This window comes from Mesocricetus auratus, unplaced genomic scaffold, assembly GCF_017639785.1.
Source record: "Mesocricetus auratus isolate SY011 unplaced genomic scaffold, BCM_Maur_2.0 Super-Scaffold_100010, whole genome shotgun sequence".
Classification (NCBI taxonomy): Eukaryota; Metazoa; Chordata; class Mammalia; order Rodentia; family Cricetidae; genus Mesocricetus; species Mesocricetus auratus.
The window spans coordinates 79,279,633-79,298,745 of NW_024429194.1; the positions used below are offsets into that span (position 1 = coordinate 79,279,633).

The 19,113-nt window shown below is 51.7% G+C and overlaps 1 protein-coding gene across 1 annotated transcript in view; it reads left to right on the forward strand.

Moving 5' to 3' along the window:
• Celsr1 (cadherin EGF LAG seven-pass G-type receptor 1) overlaps positions 1–19,113 on the forward strand; it is a 141,005-nt gene that overhangs the window by 60,982 nt on the left and 60,910 nt on the right. Inside the window, 2 exon segments of the mRNA XM_005066887.4 lie at positions 1,709–2,347; positions 18,246–18,468. Coding sequence (XP_005066944.2) covers positions 1,709–2,347; positions 18,246–18,468 — 862 coding nt within the window.

The following is a 19,113-nucleotide window of genomic DNA, read 5'->3' on the forward strand; positions in this document are numbered from 1 at the left end:
GGTGTGTTTCCCATGCTGGCTGAGATTCAGTGTCTGTCATCTTGTGACCTTCTGTTTCCTGAGGGAGGAGGAGTTAGTTCACTGTGGCTCACAGTTTTAGAGAACATCATTCCATCACAGTGGGGAAGACATGTTGGCAGGAGATGCCAGTGTTGGCCATTGAGCAGGACGTGGCTAGTCACATAGCATCTGCACTCAGCAAGTAGAGATGAAATCTGGTGTTCAGCTTGCTTTTCATGCCTCCTGTTTTTAGGGTGACCCTTCCCTCCTGAGTTAGTCTAATCCAGGTACACTCATGACTCCCGTGATTCTAGATACTGTCAAGTTGACAATATTAACTATCACACCCAACACCATATGACTTTAAAGCCGTAACCTTCCACTCCTGTCCCCCACAGGCTCATGACCATCTCATCATGTAAAGATGCTTTCAGTCCAGTTTCAAAAGTCCCCGTAGCCTTGGGCAACTCCAGCACAGATCAAAATTGGAAGCCCGGAGTCTCTTTTGAGACTTGGGTAATCAATCTCTAACTCTGACCTCCTGAACAATCAAGAAACAAGTTAATTACTTCTAATATGCAGGGACACAGCACAACATTCCATCCCAAAAGAGAGGAATGGAGACACGGCAGGGAGTGATTGGACCAAAGCAAGACAGAGCCCGGCAGGGAAAACCCACATCCTGCAACTCCATGTCTGTTATAGGGCTTATGATGGAATCATCTAGACTCCAAAGGGCTAAGGTGGAGGAGTCTCCACAGCACACGTGACCTCTCTCTCGGCCAGCTCCAACTCCATGCCTTGGGCTGTCGTCAGTGGACATGGTTCTGTCATTTCTAACATCTCAGGGTCTCCTTTGCAACTTAGGCTTCATCCGCACAATTTCCTGCATGGATTCCAGCTCTGCCACATGTTCCCTGGTCTCAGCCACTCTCTGGAGCCGTGGCTCAAGTCTCTGTGACCACTCTTATCTGGCCCCAGTCATACCTGTAAAACCAGTACCTTGTAGACGATGCTGCAAAGTTCTGCTTCCAGTGTGGGATTGAGTTTGGCTCCCTTGGACCATAGTTGCATTGGCCCCATCGGTGGGGATGGGGAGAGGTATGGCAGTGGTTGGCGGTGGGGGCAGGGCAGGTGGTCCTGTTGAGTTAGCAGTTATGAAGTGGATACCGCTGAAGCTCTTCGTGCCAGTGTAAGACAGTGTTTACTCAGCACTCCTGCATGCTGGCCATGTAAAGATACTCGTCAGTAAGGCTAAGCATGGCACATTAGGTAGAGCTATTCCCTGTGGCACCAGTGTTGACCTACTGATGGAGTTTGAACTGAAATGGGGATAATGGGAAGAATTGTGAGTAGGAGAGGTTGGAGCAGGGTGAGATGCCCAGGAGTTGAGTGGACACAGTCAGGATCCCAGGTGTGAAGGGGCTGAATCATCATGGTCTCTGAAGTATCCCGTTCTGTGGTTTGAGGGTTTCCACAAGAAAAGGGCACGCTGGGAGCTGTAATTTGGGATGGTGGCTGTGGGCAGTAGTGTCAGCAAGAGAATGGGGCTGAGAAAGGAGGGGGTCACAGTGGGGAGTGAGAATGTGGAAACCTAGGCTGGCTTCTCCCTTGCTGAGTACATCTGAGTCTGCTCTCGGGATGGGGTTGTAGGAGCCTTTACCATCGTGGGCATCCTAATGACTCCAGGTCTCCTTGTGTCCCGTAGATGGCATCCACAGCGTCACGGCTCTCTGTACTTTGCGTGTAACCATCATTACAGATGACATGCTGACCAACAGCATCACTGTCCGCCTGGAGAACATGTCCCAGGAGAAGTTCCTGTCCCCGCTGCTATCCCTCTTTGTAGAAGGGGTGGCCACAGTACTGTCCACCACCAAGGATGACATCTTCGTCTTCAACATCCAGAATGACACAGACGTCAGCTCCAACATCCTGAATGTGACCTTCTCGGCGCTGCTCCCTGGTGGTGCTCGTGGCCGCTTCTTCCCGTCAGAGGACCTGCAGGAACAGATCTACCTGAACCGGACCCTGTTGACCACTATCTCTGCCCAGCGCGTGCTGCCCTTTGATGACAACATCTGCCTGAGGGAGCCCTGTGAGAACTACATGAAATGCGTGTCAGTGCTCAGGTTCGACAGCTCAGCACCCTTTATCAGCTCCACCACCGTGCTCTTCCGGCCCATCCATCCCATCACTGGCCTGCGCTGCCGCTGCCCACCAGGCTTCACCGGGGACTACTGTGAGACTGAAATCGACCTCTGCTACTCCAGCCCGTGCGGAGCCAATGGCCGGTGCCGGAGCCGTGAGGGTGGCTACACTTGCGAGTGCTTTGAGGACTTCACTGGTGAGTGTCTGCAGCGTGTGCGGTCAGGCTGGCAGGGGCTGGCCTCTGCCGTGTACAGAGGCTCACAGTGCACATGTGAGGCGTGAAGGTGTCAGAAGCCAGGTACTGGGCACAAGTGGCAGCTCCACACATTTTACGGTGGCCTCAGGTGTCAGTTTCCTTAGCTAGCAAGGGAAACTGCTTGCTGCAAGCCTCCCAGGCCTCATCTTCCCTGGGGGAGTTGTGTCACTCTTTTTATGAGGACTTTGGAAGGGAGGCTCTGGGTGAGACCTGCTTTTGACTCCCAGCTGCGTCAGATGCCATGTATGCATCTAAGTGGGTTCTGTTGTTTTGAGACATGGTCTGGCTCCAAAGCCTAGCTCGGCTTTGAAATCATGGCAATCCACCTGCCTCAGTTAGTGGCGAATGGATTTAAAGTTAAAGCCCTTTTTATCCCAGATTTCCAGTTTAACTGATTAGTGCCAAACCATGCAGCGAGGGTAGAAATCATGAACTTTTAACTCCCTGGGTCCTGAAAGAAGTTGTCAGTGTTAGTCCTGCCTCATTGCAGGGAAGACTAATTCCCCTTCCTACACCTCTGAAGATACTCTGAGCTCAGCATGTCCTGACCAGTCTTGAAGACCAGTCTCTCTGAACGCAGCCAGTGGTTGCTTTAAAAAATGAAAATGCAGCTGCCGAGAGCGGTAATAAAATGCCATTGTGCACCCACAGGTCTCGTTCTGGTCTTTGGTTCCCTGTTATGTGCAGTTACAGCCCATTTGGAAAGCCAGTTCCTGGTAGGTTTGGTGGTGAACAACAGATCATCTTTCTGGAAGGCTCTCTGGGGATTAGGTGGAACTTGATTTGTAGTGGAGGTGACTTGGCGATCCTTCTACGTGTGATTAAGGACTTTGGTATGAACACCCTAGGAATCTCTGTCCTCTAGTGCGGGAATCTTATCTGCATGTAGCACACATTTATTGCACTTACCTTGAGACCTGTAGGTATTAGCAGGTGTGTGTGGAGCGGGAGGAGAGAGAAGATCTAGACAGTGAGCATAGAGAGGAAAGTGGGTATCTGTGGCTCTGTGTACCTGAAGTGCTGGGGATGCCACTTGAAGAGCTTCACAGCCCATGAGCTGAGCTGCCAGGTTGGCCCATCAGCATATCAAGTTGGTTATTGTCTGGAAGCGTGGAGGAGGAAGAAGGACATTGGCTGCCTACCCCTGTTCTGTTCCCTTCCCTGTCTGTGGCTGGCTGCCAACAGGATGTGGGCAGTTCTTCCTGCTGTCTGGCATGTGTTGATCCCAGATTCCTGCCTCTCAGGTACCTGGTGGTGAGCAGGACGGAAGGCAGAGACCTAGGAGAGTCTCTAATTGCTGGTGTGCACCTGAAATGCTAGGCAAAGCATGCGGCGTGCGTGCGTGCGTGCGTGCGTGCGTGTGTGTGTGTGGGGGGTCTCCCTCCCAGCTCTGAATTTAGCCAAACCTATTTATTATGTGCTGCCATCAGGACATGGGTTGGTCATGTGCTCCCTTCCCTTCGTATCCCTGACCCCAGGCTTCAGCGGGCATCTCTTTGGAGGTGTCTTGTGAGACCCAGATAACTGCATGGTCAGCTCCCCACTGACAGAGAAGCACTAGGGTGAGCTGGCTCATTCCCCAATCCCACCCTGTCATATGGCCCTAGGTGGAATGCTTTGCAGACTCTCGCTGCATACAGAGAAGCTGAAGCCACTGTTGTAGGGAGGATTGGTGCCCTCCAGGGAGTGAACAACACCCGTCTTCATCATGCCCATTCATGCCACAGACATTTACTGCACTGAGCACCTGCTGCAGACATTTATAGAGTACTTGCTGTATGCCAGACCAATGTTCAGCCAAACTTTACCCTATCTGTGTGGGAGAGTGCTCCGTCACTGATGCATTCTTTCATTGATATTCAGGAATATCTTCCCGCCTTTCCTCATCTGCAGAGTGGCATGTAACAGCTTCCGCATCAGGCTTCATCCCTAGGGCTCCCACAGTTGACTTGTTAGAGATCCTTAGGGGATGATGTGACCATGCAGGGGCAGGTAAGTAAGGCCACTGTGCAACTGTGGACCCTTGGCTCTCTTGCAGTGAAGGCTGAGCCATTGGATGCAGCCGACTGACTTCTGAAGCTCTCAGATTTCCCTCTTCATCAGCAAAGACATTTCTAGAAGGATGATAAAGGGACAGTGGCCACATCTATCATCTCGTGAGATGTGGTGATTGGCATGAGGCTAATTTGATTCTCTTTGCATCCTGGAAAGACTCTTGCTATTTCCCTTGAGATAAAACTAATTAAGAGCGATTACTTCTCCTCGATTCTCTTCCTTCCCTCTCCTCCATTTTGCCTTTGAAGCACTCTCTTTTCTGCGTGGAGGTAATTGTGTTCATTTATTCACGATGAAAGCAACGCTGTCGTCACACGGCTTTGGTTTCTTGCTTCCCGGTAAGTTGAGCTGGAGCTCTAGGCCTCCTCATGGCGAGGTTGGAATTGGCCCAACTGTGCTGGGAGCCCTTGGCTTCCTGTGTTTCAGGACAGGAGCCGGCAGAAGGAAGGCAGCAATTAATCTCAGGAAAAGCTCACTGAATTCACCAGGCAACATATTCCAGATAGCTCTTCTGAATTTCTGAATCCATCCTGGCTTTAGTGGTGTGCCCAGCCGAGGACACCTGGATCCCATGGTGTTTGTAAGAGAAGGTGAGCTTCTGGCCCCTTATGGTGTGTCCCTGCAGATACCTCTCTGTATTGGGACCATGGGCCGGCCCAGCTATCTCACAGTTGGAAAGGAATGAGGCGAGAAGACTTCAGATGTGGGCACTGGATGCATCCTGGGTAGTCTCTTAATTTCTCAGCCCCAACTGGTGAGATGGCCCAGTGGGTAAAGGTACTTGCTGCCATGCCTAAGGACCTGGATTTTATCTCTTGTACCTACGTAGTGGAAGGAATGAACCAAGGACTGCCCCCCCAGTAAATAAATAAAAATGTCTCAAGCCCATAAACAAATGCAAGCTTGTTTCCCTCCATGCTTGGCCTCTCCGTCTTTATTTGGGGGACACCGTGTTTTGGGTTTTGCTAAATAGTTTTGTAGGTGGCCATGAACTCCCATGTTGCCCTTCTTGATTTGGTTTGTTCACCCCTGCATCCCAGCTTCCTCATCCGCAGTCTTCCTGTCTGATCATGCTCCCTCCTAGCCCATCTTCTCCTGAACCCACTGTCCTGCTCTAGGAAGGTTCTGGAAGGGTTTTTTTTTTTTTCACTTTCTCATAAGAAACCTTTCAGTTTCATCCCTAAGCTTCCCATGCTCCCTCTTTATTCACTGCTCCGCTCTCCCACGATGTGGACTCCCTCATCATCACGTCTGGCCTCAGTCAGCAGTGACTCAGAGCTCATTCGTAGTGAGCGCTTCAGGTTCTTTGGTAGGAAGTTGTTTCCCACCAGAGGGCTGCGAGCGACCCTAGATCTCCAACTGCCTTCTCCTTGCTTTCCACACTCAGGTTGTGTTGGCCTCTACACCACAGACTCTTGTACCTCAAGTGGAAGCCGCCCCCTTCCCTAAATCTCCCTTCCCACTCCTGTGTCTCTCTGCTTAGTGACCTCCCCACCCCCACAATGCTGTGTATAATCTATGGGAGTGGGGACCCTGTAGAGAGAGCTGCGTCTCCTCCACATGGCTGGAGGCATGTGCTTGCACCTGCCATTTGTCACATGCTGTGGTCACAGTGACACCTTTGCTGCTTCTGGTCCTTAGTGGGAAGAGACAGGATCCTGTCTGTCCAGTGTCCCCTCCCAGTCACTAAGGCCCTTCCATCTTTGGGTTTCAGGCCTGTGGTCAAACTGCAAATTGAGTTGGGACCCACCATTGCAGGCTCCAGGGCATTTCTAGGATGGCTCCCCCCTCCCATTTCTCTCCCTCTCCTTCTCTCTCTCCCTCTGTCTCTCCCTCTCCCTCTCCCTCTGTCTCCCCCCCCCTGCAACCACCCCTCCCATCTTTAGGGAGACCTGAGAATACCTACCTAATCATCACAGATCAGCATCTCCCCTGGGGTACATTCCTGAATGACAGCTTTGATGTCAGCAGAAGGGGTAGTTCAGCCTCTCTAGATCTGGGAGGGGTGGGATGGTCACTGTCACAGCTGAAGGTAGCCTTGGGTGTCCTTCCTAGATGTGTTCATGGGTGGTACTTCTTTGTTAGGGTCAAGTTCATTCTTGATCCCTAATTTGATCCCTGTTCTTAGGGTGTCCCCACCCCCTCCCCTTGCTGCTTGTCCTCGGTCAGCATGTTTCCGCAAATCCAAGCAAACGGTGCTTGCACAGCTGCGGCGGCAGCCGCACCCCCTGGGCCATGAGCTCTCCTCTGCCCTCTATACATGGAGTACTGACACGTGCTCTCTAGGAGGTGGTAGGACATGGGGACGCCTCAGTGGTATTCACTTTGAACTTTGTAACAACTCCCCCTGCACTCTCCTTCTTGCTTTAAGAGCCTCCCCCAGACCCCCCAAGGCCTCCTGAAGCTGTGTAGTTTCAGGGCCAGAGAAATACTTGATGCAAGAACCCAACCACCTGTCTGTTTGTGGGAACAACTTTAAAGTAATGCTGGCCCTCCTCTGCCCCTGTTGTAAATAGAGACACTATCCAGCTCCATTACTGTTTGAGATAGAGTACTGGTGTCCCTGTCACCATGGAGGACACTAACATGCCAGGTGCCACCATCAAAAAATTCCATGCTGTGTGTTACATTGCTTCCAAGCTGTGCCCTGGTCCTACATAGCCACCTCCCTGAGTGCAGGGAGGAAGGTGCCCAGTGCGCTGAAGTCTACAGCTCATCTGCACTGGGCGTGGTTCCTAGCGCTCTGACATTAGGCCTTAATGTGGGGGATAATTATCAGTTAAAGTGAGAATCGTTTCATTGCCTGTAATTAAAATCCCAGCTAGAGCAGTGAATGCTTTCAGACTTTGGGGAGAAGACATTACGTTTTCTTGTTTCCTTCTCATTGTGCACTTACTGCTGCTCTGGCTCTTTCCACAGAGTGGGTTGCAACACGCAGAGTTTCTGTCCTGTGCTGGCCTGAAGCTGGGTGTTTGCTGCACTTCCGGGTGACCTTGCTTTTCACTAAGTCTTGTCCTCAGGGACCCAGGTGCAGACAGATCCAACACGGAAGCTCCTGGAACTTTAAGCCCCCAAAGCCAGGGCTGGGACTGAAGGACAACGTAATGTCTTCCCTGGAGTCTGAAAGTTTCGCCGCTCTAGTTGAGATTATAATTACAGGCAGTGTAATGATTCCCACTTTAACTGATAATTATCCCCCCCACATCACGGGCCAGTGTCAGGTACAGCTGACTGGCCCCTGGGATGACCCTCCCCTCTCCCTACATCCTCTCATGGTTAGTGTTAACAGAATTCAGGTTGAGGATCCCTAACCCAAAGTTTGGAATCCAGAATGTTCCAAAATGCAAAACTTTGCATGCACCAACATGATGTCAAAGTAGAAGATTCCCCCATGGGACCTCACGTGACGGGTAATGCAGGTGTGTTTAAAAATTTGTATAAAATGACCTGGAGGCTACATGTAAAAGGTATCTGTGAACCATAAATGAATTTTATGTTTTGACTTGATACCCATCAACAAGATCTTGTTATGTATATGCAGATGTTGCAATATTAAAAAAAAAAAGAGCCTGCAATCTAAGAGTGGATCTGAGGCGTGCTTTCTTCCCTGTTTTGAATTAAGACCCTCTGGGGAGTAGGGGTTGACACTTGAACTCATAATCCTCCTGCCTCCATCTCCTGAGTGCTGGGATTTCAGGTTTATGCCACCATACTTGGCTTTCCAGGTATTTTAGATAATGATGAGTTAAGACAGTGAACCATATTCCTTTATTGTTCTGAGGCCATTGTCAAGGTATACCCAAAGAGATGCAGCACCTAAGGCTTCAGGGGTCTGTGCCTCTGTCCCTTCTCAGCTTCTTAGCTACTTGGCCTCCAGATGCATCCTGCAGTGTCTACCCCTTCGCAGCCCATGCTTCCTCTACATTGGTCTAAATGTCTCTCTTACGCGGACATCAGCCACTGAACTAATGCACCCCCAGTCCAACTTAACCACCTCTGAACTTGGCTGTACCTTCAAGAGCCTATATCCAAGTAGGGTCCTACTCACTGGTGCCAGAGTTAGGGAGCACTAGGCTGTCACTTTGGGGAGCATAACTCCCTCAGCCCCAGGATTCCTCAATGCTTCCTTCTAACCTATTAGTCAAGTGTCTGCCTGGGTCAGGGGCACTCCTGCTAAGAGGCACTTCCCCGAGCATGGCTTTCTTGGGGCGTCCTAACCAGAAGCAAGAGTGGACTGAGGGCTGGCAATCAGCTTGCAGATGGCCAAGGTAAGAGTGAGTGAGTAAGGAGAGTTAATAGGGAAGTGACTGACCAGTCAGTGCTGAGATCTTGTGGGTCCTGTACTTGGTGTCTCTACCATTGGTGAGATGGGGCCTAGCTTCCCTCACCTTGGTTGTGGGCATCTCTGTGTCACCTAGTATTTGTGCCAGAGGGCTGCAGGTCCTCACAGATGGGCTCACTTGAGCATGGGGAGGGTACCAGGCTCTAAACGGAAGGTTTGGGCCAGTCTGCCTCTAGGAGGTTCTGGTGGAGAGATCGTTTTCCTCCCAGCATCTAGAGATACCTGTGTTGCCCTTTATAATCCCTGCCCATACATCCTACACTCTGACCTCCCGACCAGCCTTCCCCGGGACCCTGTGATGACTTTGTCTCTTCTCCCAGTAATCCAAGTGACCTCCCTCTCATGGTCTTCAATGTGTCCCATCTGCAGGGTGTTTTTGCAGTGTAGAGGCCTGGTTCTCAGGTGTTGGGTGGGAGTTTCTTTAGGTCCATAATTTTGTGATTACTACCTTTGGCCTCACTAGTAACTGGCACCCACTGGGCTGTTAGTAAAAACTTGCTAAGGGGGCTGGAGAGATGGCTCAGAGGTTAAGAGCACTGGCTGCTCTTCCAGAGGTCCCAAGTTCAATTCCCAGCAACCATATGGTGGCTCACAACCATCTATAATGAGATCTGAATGCAGATAGAACACAGTATACATAATAAATAAATAAATCTAAAAAGAAAAAACCTCCCAAAACCTTGCTAAGGGTTACATAAGAGAGCTAGCAGAGCTGTGACTTCAGCTTGGTTGTCGTGCACGCCCCCACCCCCATTTTAATGCCACTGTGGGGCTCTGACCATCAAGCTTCACTAGAGAAATTGAGCTTCTGACCTGAGTGGTGACCCCAAAGGACTGTAGGGAATGCATCCCTCTGCCAGTCTCCGCCCCATCCATTTTCCTCATAGCATCAGACAAAGCCCCTCTGTCTTGCCTGGGACCACAGGGGCCAGAGCAAGAGCTATGAATGCATTGACTCTGAGCAAGACGTTTGCACAAGACCTGTTCAAGGAAGGGTCTCCTGGGCACACCACTGTGTGGGGAGGAGTCCCGTGCTCAGGGAGGTCTTCAGCATCCCTGCTGGGGCTGGGTACACACTCCTGAAGACGGACACACCAGGGTGTCCTCCTCAGGACAAACATTTGCATGTGCGTGCGTGCGTGCGTGCGTGCGTGCGTGCGTGCGTGCGTGCGTGTGTGCGTGTGTGTGTGTGTGTGTGTGTGTGTGTGTGTCGCATGTGTATCCATATCCATCTGTTTCCTGGGTAGTTCTGTCTGTGGAGGCCTTAGAGTTTCCAGTTGGCTGCTGTGCCTACCCTGTTTAATTCAGATTTCCAGCCAGACCCCCTCAACCACAGCACAAAGCCTTCCCACCCCCACCCTCTCCCCTTCTCAAGGTCTTCACTGCCTCCTCCTTTCTTTCTATCTCTGTTTCTGCCTGTCCCTCCCTTTCTTTCTCTTTCTCTTGCCTTCCCTCCCATCCCCCTTCCTTCTGTTTCCATGTTTCCGTAGCACCCTAACTGGTAACAACTGTTACGATTGTGTTAAAGGGCCAAGGAGATGGCTCAGTGGGGCAAAGGCGCTTGTTACACAAGCCTGGCATTAAGTTCCATCTCCAGAACTATGTAAAGGTGGAAGACTAGAACCAACTCCACAGTCTCCTCTGACAGTTACATACTCACAGGCACCCTTCCTAATGCTGAGACCCTTTAAAATACAATTCCTCAGGTTGTGGTGACCAACAACTATAAATTATTTTGTTGCTACTTCATAACTGTAATTTTGCTACTGTTATGAACCATAATGTAAATATCTGATAGTCAGCTCCAAAAAGGGTGGTGACTCCCCCCAACCCCGATTGAAAACTGCTGTGTTAAATAGTTCATTTAGCCAGGCAGTGGTGGCCCACGCCTTTAATTCCAGCACTCAGGAGGCAGTGGCAGGTGGATCTCTGTGAGTTCAAGGCCAGCCTGGCCTAGGTTGTGAGCCGAGTTTCAGGACAGCCAAGGCTACACAGAGAAAATCTGTTCATTCAAAGTTTGTCTAAATCTCCAAAAAGCCCGTTGTTTGTGGTCGTTTGGGTCATTCCCCTCTGCGTCACAGAGTTTTCCCATCTCCATGTCTTCAGTCTGAGCTCCCCTTGCTAGCCAAGGACAGTCCAGCTCTAAGCACCAGGCTGTGGGCATGTCCTCTGGCAGTCATCCTGTGCACCACATAGGATAGATTATCTTCTGGCCTCCCCAGCCCGCAGTGGCTTCAAGGCCATGGTGGTGGCTTTATTCTAGGGGCCATCTTCCAGATATCACTGCAGCACAGGACCCCTTTGGGGCCTGCTCTGAACACAGAGGCTTGGTGTGGCACCCCCACTCACCCTCAGGCTCTGCAGGCCTCAACCCCTAGCCAGGCAGGTGTCTTCTCAGGGAAGGGCATAGTGTGGGTGGGTGGAGATCTGTTTTTTTGCCACTGGAATGCATTTTTTATTTATATTTTTAAAAAATGGGTGTGACTGGAGTTCTGAGAATTTGCTTCAAAGACAATGAAGTCATCAGAAAGAGACAGACCCTGGACAAGCCCCAGCATTGTGGCTTCCCCTGGCCTCAGGGCTTCCTGCTCTCCTCCCCTCCCTTCTCACAGGAGCCTTGGGGAGGGGCAGCAGGTGTCTGGGCCCTCTGCTGACACCTTCTGGGTAGGTAGCCTGGCCAGCAGGGAGGGGCTGGGCCACCTGAGTTTGTAGCTCCTGGAGACTGGGCTTCAATCCCCAAGAGGTGAGAAAGTCAAACAAAACTGGCAACTCCCTAGGGGGAGGGGAGGGGGGACTAGAACCTGGCAGTCTGCCTGGAGTTGGGAAGAAGAGGGTCTGGGGCGGGGAGGGTGAGGGATGGGGGCCTGTCTGGAGCTGACAGTTGCTTGGAGGAGGAGTCAGGGCCTGGAGTGACAGGGCAGTCCAGGACCTTTGCCAAATGAGTTCTGTTCCCTCATCCAACTTCTCAAGTGCTAGAGATGGCTCCCGGACATGGGTGACTGGACTCCCTGCCCCCAGGATGGACATACAACCAGCAAAGCAAGAGTCGTTTGACTGGTTTTTGGCCAGTGAACGTCTGTCCTTGGCAGTGCTGCTTTGGGTTTGAGAGGAGACCTGAGGCCCTTACCGTCATCTCCCGACACCCTCCCACAGTGCGTTTTGAAGGTGGTCATAGCATTTTTCAGCCCTCGATGTGGCCCTGGTACCAGCCAGAGAAAAAGTGTTAGGCTAGCCCTGTCTGTCTGCTGGTCTCTGTGGTCTCCCCTGTAAAGCAGGCCTGCCCAACGCCCTCTTTCACACACACCTCTGCTGCTGGTCTGGGGACTTCTGTCCTGGAGCTTCATGTCACAGGCACTGGGTTACTCTGAGTGACCCCCGTGCGACCCCTGCGTGGAGTGGGGCTTTGCCGATGTCACCTTCTTTCCCATTTCGTCTCTCCAGAAGCATGAGGCTGCAGTGCGGCAGCAGGAGAGGGCCTCGGCTCGCCCGTGGTGGGGTCTGTTTTTGCACATGTGTAGGTACCGTGTGTGCCTCCAGGGGGCATGCTTGAGGCTGGAGGTTCTTCCTCAGGTCTACTAAGACTCTGTGGGCTTGGCAGGGATCCCAGGTCCAAATGCAGCCTCATGACCCACCCTCTGGGGTGCTGAGGGTTTGTTCTGCCTGAGCCCTATAGTCTGACACACCTCTCTGCACCTCACCCCCTCATCGTTCCTATCTTGTATCTGCTTTAAGACTCTTAGCACAACTTTTCTGTTTTCCTAAACATGTGGCCTGTTTAAATTAAGAGATGCACAGCTGCAGATGGTGGTTCTGTTCAGTTTTGTAACCTCAGTGCCTCAAAGTGTCCTGTGCAGGGCAATTCATTGCGTGAACTCACGGATGATAGGTGTGTGGATGGTTAGGATTTTGTATAGAGGGATGGGTAGATAGATGGTAGATGGATAGATGGCTGGAGGGATAGGCAGATCAATGGATAGAGGAAGGCCAGGTAGATGATGGTTAGATGGACGGATGTGGATTGATGGATGGAGAAAGGACGGGTAGATGGAGATGGACGTGTGGTGATTGGGTAGAAAAAAGATGAGTGAGTGGAAGGATGGGTGGCGTGTGGATGAATGACAGAGTAGAAACACGGAAGGGTGGCCATTGTGCTTAGTCCTCAGTGACTCCTGATGGACAGCCGCCTTTAATGCCCCGGGATGCCACTGCGGGTCACAGCGCTTCCTGTGGTAGAAGAGCTTCTGAACCAAGTTGCACAGTGGCTTGCTTCTTGTTTGCTAGGATGCAAGGTTCCTTTCTGGGCCTGAGTTCTGGTGGGGCTTCAGGCCACTCTGGGGCTCTGTGTAAGACCTGACTTTGAATGATCTGTGCCCAGATTCCAGGCCCCCCCAGCCCCCACGTCCTTCCTTGCTGTGTTCTCTGCCTGTCTTGCTGACCCTCAATTCTGCAGGACCTCCGGCTTCCAAGTGTGCCTTCTGTGCACTGGGTCTGAGCTTTACTCTTGGTGCCTCCGGAAATTCTAGTTTTTCTAGTTTCAAGGCCTTAAGTCTTTATTGAGGGGGAAAGGATTGCCTTTTTATTTAGTTAAAAACTCAAGCTGGCAAACCTTTACATGCCCTTCCCTTCCAGGGGGTGCTTCCTGCCCTCTTCAAAGTCTGAGGGTCTGAGCACTGTGGTTCTCTGGAGCTGACCCAGGCCTTCTGCTCCTGTGCTTGGTACGCTGGAGTGGGTCTCATGGCCAGCAGCTCCCCAACTCAGACCCCCATCCCTTCTCCCAAACTGGACGTGGCTGCCCTGTGTGCTGTGACTTCTCTAGGCCTGCATCCTTTCATTTCCTAGCGCCTCCATTCTGAGCCAAAGACTTCTGACCTATCACCTGACTCCTACCTATGATAGGCAAACCCATTTGCCGAAGTCTTAGGACACTGGGGCTTTTGCTTAGGATGAGGGTCAGTGGCTCTGGCAGTACCAACTTGAGTCTCTGGGCAGACAGGACATTACTCACCCACATCTGGGTAGGGCACTTGTTCAGTGATGGGACATGCTTGAAATTCAGGGCTAGGCTGGCCTTAGCTCCAGGGTGTTTCTCTGCAGAACTCTCTCCAGTCTTTTCCATGTGAGTTTATGTGTCTTCAGCCATAACCAGGCTGAGGCCAGTGTCCTTCGTGAGCAGGGACCTTGTGGCATGCTCCATGAATTATGGAGCTCAGCGGTCAGGTTGCTCAAGCTAACCTTACCTCGGTGTGGATGGAGGGGCTGGCTATGAAATGGTGATGTGGGGCGGTGCTCCAGGGTTGAGAATGACTCAGCAGCATTTGACTGCAAGCAGAACACCTGGGATGTTCGGGGAATGCCAGATACAGAACCGTGAAACCTTAGAAAGGGACAAAGTTAAGTCATGACAGTAAACCCTGAGAAGATTTATTTCACCAAAATGGCACTGCTCGATAGTGTAGCAGAAGGTTAAGGATGGAGAGCTCTGGGATGTAGAGTGACCCCGCTTCAGAAAGCAAAAATGATAGATCAGAGAGGACCCTGCAGCAGATAAAGACACCTGCCGCCAACCAAGCCTGACAACCTAGAAAAGGCGAACGAGGAAGGGTGGGCTGGAGGTGGCTCGGTGATAAGAGAGCTTACTGCTCTTCCAGTTTCGTTCCTAACGTCAGGGTCAGTGGCTCACAGGCTCCAGGCAAGCTAACACCTTCTTCTGACCTCTGCAGGTGCATGCATGTGCACGTGCACGTGAGCACACACGCACACACAAATGCGTCCCTCTCCCCTCTCCCCCACTCAGAAATCTAAGACCAAATCGAAGAAGTCTCTTACAGTGGCTCTATGAGAGAATTAAGACTGCAGGAGTCACAAACTTCGACCTGTATCTTTCTTCTGGGCTAAGATGACTTGCAGAATTCCAGGTCTCAAGAGTGCACACTGCACAGTAAAGTTGGCTGCTCCAGGTTGGCAGTGGCAGGGTCATGCATTCACTGTAAGCTGAACACCCCCAACCCCCCACCCAGGGCCGAGCACTAACTACATGCAGAGAAGCCATGTGGAAGGTGGTAGGGGCAAAGATGGCGCTTTGACACATTGGCTGGAGTGGCAGCTGTGACAAGCACTCTCAAAGGAACATCAAAGCAGACCTTGTGTTGGCACCCAAGGATCTAGAGTTGATTCAAAGCAAAGTACTGGAACCCAGAGATGAGGCTCCATCCCAGGCTAGTATGGTTCACCTGAATGAAGCCCAGTAGCCACAGCTCTCAGTGCCTTACATAAAAGTGGTGTGTTTAACCCTACAGTTAATTCTTTGTACAGATATCTACCCACACTGCTGGATGGGTGGATGAATGATGTTGGCTTTGTAACCTCGTGGATTAAACTCAAGCATGAATCATTGCCTTGGATCTGAGGAGCCCTGGCATTGTATGATTTCATCCCACAAGCACTCACCAGTACCTACTACATACCCAGCTCTCCTCAGACGCCCCCTCACTGTGGGCACCAGTCCAGCACCCCTAACATGCAAGGCACCTACTGGGTACCAGATGTTTTCAAACTTGGCCTTAAAACAGCCTGTAGCTGCACCCCCACCCCATGTTCCCACATATTGATCCTGTAAGTGGAGCTGGGAGAGATCCTGAGTGCTGGACCTGTTCAGAAAACAGTGAAACTTCCTATGGGGTGAGCCACAGTCAGGGACAGACTTGGGGAGGGGACTCAGTGTGACCTCCAGAAACTGAAGGAGAGGAACCTCAGATCAGCCATCATTGGGTTTCATCGTCAGTGATAAGACCCCTGTAGTGATATGCTGGGTCCCAGGATCCTGGGGGGAGGAGCGGTGTGACTGTGTAAGCCCTAAGAATGTGGGACAGATGAGCTGGGTCTGCTTGAGGGCCAAGGGCATGGTGGGGTGACATCTTTGTGGAGTAGTGGAGTACTAAACCAGTGGGACCAGTGTGATCAGAGACCAGCACTGTGGGAAACTGTCTTTGGTGTCACAGACAGAGTTAGTGGCTTTGGGAAGTCAATGGAACGGGTAAAAGTTGTATGCTGGGGGGTGTTTGGGTGTAGGTGAAATGGCCGTGGGATGATGGCCCAGAAGGTGAGAATGGAAAGAGGGGAGTTGAGGGAAGGCCAATGGAGTTGGTGGCTCCAAGACTCAAAACCTACCTCCCTGGGCAGATGGCGGAACTCCTACCCTAGATTGATGGACCCAGAGAGAAACAGGCTGGAGTGGGGAGATCTGAGCTGCAGGTGCCAGAAGACGGTAGAAGGAAGTTGGTGCTGAGTGGGGTATGCTTGTTGGGAAGGATAAAGAGACTGCAGGCTGTTGACTGGGTGCTGGGATATACCGTCTTCTGCTCGGGAGGGGAAAGGTCAGGAGGACCATCACTGAGCGCTGAAACCCCCCACAGTCTCAGGGCCCTGCTCTTATAGAGGCCACGATGCACAGACAGCAGCAGTTTTGGGAGAAACAGAACCGCTGTGTAGACTGACAGCTCCCCACGTCCTATCTTCACAGAGTCCAGAAGTGTGGCCCCATTGGGAAAGCGGGCCTTTCTAGATGGAGCCACACTTGAGGTGATGACACACGGGACTTAGGGTGGACCCTCTTCCATTTCCAGGGTCTTTAGAAGATAAAGTGTGTGTGTGTGTGTGTGTGTGTGTGTGTGTGTGTGTAGATACTCCTAGGGCCTCTTCTGGGTCTTGGAGAGGAATTCCTGGGCTCCAGGAGAGGAAGAGAACCCCGTGCTCACGTGACAGGACTGAGGACTGGGCTGTCACAGTGTAATCCCATGGCAGGTGGGACTGGAGATCAAAGGGTCTCACAGGGCAAAGCTGACTTTCTTTTCTGCTGGGAAAATTCAGATATTTCCTGGAACCTGGACCCTCCAAGGTCTGCTACTCCCAGGCCCTGACTGTGGGCAGGGTGACAGCAGGACCCTTTGTCTTCACGGTTTAGTGAGCATAATGCCAGAATGTCTCTTGGGCAGCTTTGTTCTCAGAAAGTGCTGGACTTGACTGCTCAGGAGTTAACCTGGAATATAGTGAAGCATCACTCCCGAGGGAGAGAACTTAAAGTGTCTGAAGGAAGAGAGATACATCTTAAGCTGAAACTTCACATTAACAATGGGCACCCACAAGGGCTGCATAGAAGGCTATGAATACCGACTGACGTGTGTGTGTGTGTGTGTGTGTGTGTGTGTGTGTGTATGTGTGTGTGGTACATATATATACATACATATATATATACATATACATACATACATACATACATATATATATTTGGTCTGTGAGGAGAAAGTGCAGCTACAGGTGTAAGCATGTGTGTGAGGTTGAGACTGAGACCATGGGTGTAAGGATGTATGTAATGGTGTGTTTACAAACATGCACATGAACGTATTTGTGAGGATATGTTTGAGCGTATCACCCAGGGTAGATGATGGTGCGAGTGTACAGATATGCATGCAAGCACATGGCCTCAAAGCGTCCTGCAGAGAAGCCGAGGCCAGAGCCATGACAGGCAGGGTTCTAGGATCCAGAAGTGACCGGAGATAAAGTGTCCACTGTGATGGACCTGAGACCAGCAAACACCAAGCTGGCGGTCACTTGCTTCTGCACACTGGCAGCCTCTTTCTGTCCTGGTTTCTCTGGGCCCATCTCAGCCAGTGCAGAACCGGTGGGTGGATGCGAACACACCCTCCTGGCCTAAACCCGGCCTGTTGTGAAGGTGTATAGTGAACTAGTGATTCCGGCCACCTCTGTCTCCGATTTGCTCTCTGGGCTACAGAGGCAGCGGCTTGGGACTCAGTGGGACTCAGCCCCAACACACTCAGTCGAATATTTTAGCCCTATCACCCATCATCTTGGGTCACCTCCAGAGCAGGGTGTTTCTGATATTCCAAGAGCAGCACATGGGGATCTGCAAGGTGACAGCAAGCTGTGTCAACGGCCCAGGTGTCACTGTGGCTTCTGAGCCTCTGAGCCTGAGCCCTCTCTCATTGGCAGTCAGCTGTGTGACTCAGGGGACACCCACGGTCCACTGGCTCTCCCTTAGCTTAGGCTTTGTCAACTTGAGATAAACTAGAGTCACCTGGAAATAGAGGACTTCAATTGAGGAGCTACCTCGGTTAGGTTGGCCTGGCAGGGTCCTGACAGTGGACATTTTCATGATTAATGATTGGTGTGGGAGACCCAGCTCACCATGGGTGGAACTACCCTTGGGTTGTGTAAGAAAGCAAACTGAGCAAGCCCTGGCGAGCCAGCCAGTAAGTGTCACTCCTCCATGGCCTCTGCTTCAGCTCCTGTCCCTGGGTTCCTGACTTCCCTCAGTGATAGACAATAGCTGAAATAAACCATTTCCTCCCCAACTTGCCTTTGGTTTACTGCAGCACAAAAAGCAAACCAGGACAGCCTTTGTGTGACCTCTGCTTTCTTCTCCAGGTGAGCATTGCCAGGTGAACGTGCGCTCAGGCCGCTGTGCCAGCGGAGTGTGCAAAAACGGGGGCACCTGCGTGAACCTGCTCATTGGAGGCTTCCACTGTGTGTGCCCACCCGGCGAGTACGAGCACCCCTACTGCGAAGTCAGCACCAGGAGCTTCCCACCCCAGTCCTTTGTCACCTTCCGGGGCCTGCGGCAACGCTTCCACTTCACCGTCTCCCTTTCGTAAGTGCAGCCCGTGTGTGTGTGCGCGCGCGCATACATCCTGGGAAGGTGTTGTGGATCTGCGCCGCTCAACTTTCTAGGCTCTGGATACTTGAGGAGGCTTGTTCGGTGCCAGCTGCTGGACCAGCTGCTCAGGGTTTAGGACCATTGCCTTGTGGATGACAAAGGTTATTTCTGCACAGTGACAGCAGAGCATGGGTGCCGGTGCTTTTGAGAGGGGGCAGACCAAATCCCAGGACTGAAAACTAACCTGGCTAGTCAGGTCCTGCCCACCAGCCAACATGTGGGCATTGCTGGCATCTCAGTAGCCAGTGGGGCAGGCCCTGGAATTAGATCTGTATGTGTGTCACAAGGCAGGCTGTTCAGGCCCCAACTCCTCGCCCTGGTCCTGATCTGTGACAGGCTGATTGTGCGCTGTTTATACCTCTTCTCCCCTCAGAAGAATTTAAATGTCTCCTAAAAATATTTGAATCTATCATTTGGGGCTGGGGAGATAGTTTATTTGTTAAAGAGCTTGCCACGCAAGCATGAGAACCCGAGTTCAAATCCCTGCAAAAGGCCAGGCACAGTGGCACATACATGTGCTCCCACAGCTGGGAAGGCAGAGATGGGAAGATTCCAGGGACTTGCTGTCCCGCCAGTCTG